The following is a 3,222-nucleotide window of genomic DNA, read 5'->3' on the forward strand; positions in this document are numbered from 1 at the left end:
AAGGTCAGGGGAATGAGATGAAGGGAGTACCTATAATTTGCCTGTGTGCATTAGAAGCCATGTAAAACCAGTCTTGTCCCCAAATTGGCTGCAATGGAGGGAGGCTGACAAGTAGGAGACACCTGGTTTTCTTGTACCTGACTCACTAGTCAATCAGTGTGAGGACAGTAAGGTTCACATGACTTGAACGATACCGAGATTACCTAGGACGGTACTCCTGGCTAGCATTTCCTCCACTGTCATCCCTTTTGACTCCAAGAGATCATTGTATGGGATTGTTCTGAAACAAAGGCAAGGAAAAAGAAGAAACACGGGGAGGACTGTGGGAAGATAAGGAACAGAAGTCTGAGCTGGATTATGCAGGTGCCTAAATAAGATGAACAGGAATGGAAGGAGGACAAGAAAGGCTTTCTCTCTCAGTTTTAACTGTAACAGTAAGGGGGCAGCCTTGGAGACTGAAGCATGTTTACAGAACAGGAATAGTAGTGGCAGGGACAATTTCCTACCAACAAGCCTCCCCACCATACTACTGGGGTGATTGCTGTGACATGGTCTCCATAGCTTCACTGCTGTTTTGGGGGATAACCAACAACTGCCAATAGTTGGTAGCTGGAACTGCACTGGGAGATTATTGTGCAGTCCATTTGAAATCTGTTAAAAACAATGTCATAAAGCAGCTCACCTCTTCACCATCTCAGTGATGGTCTCTGGCAGCAGGCTGGCATGTCACCTCCTGGGCAGCGGGTCTCAATCCACACCCATGTTGACTGTTTGTGTCTCTCTGTTTTTCTGCAGGTGATTAGAGAGTGGGGCTCGGGCAGTTCCTATGCGCTGGAAGCCGCTGTTATCACTGGCTCTTGCATCTCTCTGGCAATAAAATCTGTCCTATTTTGGGCATTGTTCCATGTCTACCACAGCTTTGGGCAGGGGCTGAGAGAAAGAAGTAAGTACTGAAAGTGTTAAGTAGGCCTATGCAAGATGACCATAGTCAATCACATGATAGCCACCCTCAAGCAGAGAGTTGTCAAGCAGGAATAATATCAAGAACAAAGAAACAGTTCATGGAAACAGACATCCTTAATTATAGCTGCTGAATTTACGGACCTGGCAATCAGCTAGTTGGCTCCTGCAGGGAGCGGGGGCCATGTGCACTCTCCACAAAGGTGTCTCTGAGTCTGGGCTGTGGCACCTATACAGAGAGCGGCTCTTTGGCATTTTTCCTTGGATAGTGAACAAAGACAGGCTCTTTTGTCTCCATAGTGCCCTAAAAACTAGCTGTTCCTCACACTACCCAAAAGAGGACGCTTTAGAGGTAAAGAAACACAACCCCTTGTCTGTCTACAGTGCACAGCTACAGGGAAACCCCAGCTAGCTCCACATGAAAGGTGGGGGGGAGCTGAACTGAGTGAAGCATAAGGTCAGTGCAGTTAAACTCCTGGTACCTGAGCTAATTCAGGTATCTCTAAATGGCACTGCACCATGCAGTGCAAATATAGAGCGATAGGATGTACCCAGGCCACAGGCAACCACCTTCCTAGTTGGGCTCTGAACTTAGAAATTTCCATGGCCTGCTCCTGTGCTGAAACTACCAGCCCGTCCCTGCCCGGCAGTGGAGGGCATGGGACTAAAAGGTGGCCCTGACAATTATTTTCCTCTGTCTTTCTACCCGCAGTGTTTTCTTCCTATGGAAGGATTGATTCCTGAGGCACATTATCGCTGTTGGGTTCAAGCTGGTACTCTCAGAGCGAGACTGCCATCGGAAGGATTTGATCACACACCCTGTCTGCAGAACATGAGGCGGCAGCATCAGTCTTGCTGTGGGGGGGATGGGAGGGGACTGATCTGAAGACTCAGCCTAAGGGTGGGACCTCTGGGCTCTTCACCTCTCTTTGGCCCATCCACATTGTGGCTTGGTCTTGATTTGTTTTGTAAGCAGTTGTGGCAGGGCAGCTGTTCACATTGTTTCCAGAGCCTCTGCCTGCTTTTCAGACTAACGCCAACCTTTTGTCGCACCTGTCCTGCTTCCAGGATGATGCACTTTTCATTCTTTTTCACACATTGCTGCTACGACCACCTCTGTGACCAAAGGAGGTTTACTACGCACATGTGAGTGGGGAGCGTTACTCCTGTGAATGCTGGCTTTATTCATAACGGAGGTTAACTACAGAGCAAACTCTAATCTCAGTCTGTGCGAGAACCACATTGACTTGGGCTTTCTGATTGAACAAAGCCTAGGAATGGATCACCCTCCCATGATTCCCTGATGGGGCTATGGTGTTCAGCAGTGACCCCAACAGCCCCATGGTGCATGCCTTCTCTTGCCATGCTGCAGTTATGAAGTGATTTTTAAAAGCCTCCCACAATGTTCCTATGACAGTTTCATGTCTCTGATGTAGCCATGTGACTGCTTGTACGTAACAGCAGGGCAAGGATTCCTGCTCCCCACTGACTTCCTGTGAAAGTGGAATATTTATTTTTTTAATCCCAACTAAACATTAAAATAATCAAAATATATACATATTAACCACGTCTCTCTCAGTGTGTCTAATAAATGTGCCATTTCAGACCCAAGTCTGATTGTTACAATAAGCCTTTACTACTATAAAAAGTTCGTTATTTTATTAATTGAAGCTTTTGTTACTAGCTTTGTATTTTTCAATAAAGTGTAAACACAGTTTGGTCATGGACAGTTATTTCTTCTCATATCAGCAACAGAACTTGCAGGGGAATCCAGCATACAAAATATAGAAGAGGCTACACCTGCAAGTTTTGTTGGTTGTATCTAATTTTTAGAGATGCACTGATATATTGGTTGCGTATCTGATCGGCACCTATAAAAGGAAAATTAACATTATTGGCAATGTCACTGATAAATGCTGTGTGCTTGCGTGCAGCCACAGCATGCATGTGACCAGGAATGCAGCCCGGCAGTGTGGAGAACAGCATTCTGCGGGTAAGTCTGGGGAGGGGGGAAGCGGTGTGGTGGGGGGCAGATCAAGGCCCCCATGGTGAGTGGGGGAGTGCGGCAGGGGCAGGCGCTGCCCAGCCAGGGTGCTGAATGTGACTCCAGGAGCAGGACGGAGCCATGGGTTCCTCATCAGGGTGGGGGCTGAGGGACAGGGGTGGGATGCCTTCCCACTGCTGTGCGCCCCACTGAGGGAGGCATGTGGGGCATGTGTCCCTTCAGATCTGTGTGCAGGGAGAGGGCAGGCTGCCCGTTGT

General features: G+C 48.0%; 1 protein-coding gene across 1 annotated transcript in view; it reads left to right on the forward strand.

Annotated features, from left to right (window-relative positions):
- Positions 1-2,683, forward strand: part of LOC102377386 — a 22,919-nt gene extending 20,236 nt beyond the window's left edge. Inside the window, exons 9-10 of the mRNA XM_006016188.3 lie at positions 796-943; positions 1,673-2,683. Coding sequence (XP_006016250.2) covers positions 796-943; positions 1,673-1,704 — 180 coding nt within the window. The 3' untranslated portion in view covers positions 1,705-2,683. The remainder of the gene's footprint in view (positions 1-795; positions 944-1,672) is intronic.
- Positions 2,684-3,222: the final 539 nt, after the last annotated feature.

This window comes from Alligator sinensis, unplaced genomic scaffold (assembly GCF_000455745.1).
Source record: "Alligator sinensis unplaced genomic scaffold, ASM45574v1 scaffold366_1, whole genome shotgun sequence".
Lineage (NCBI taxonomy): Eukaryota > Metazoa > Chordata > Crocodylia > Alligatoridae > Alligator > Alligator sinensis.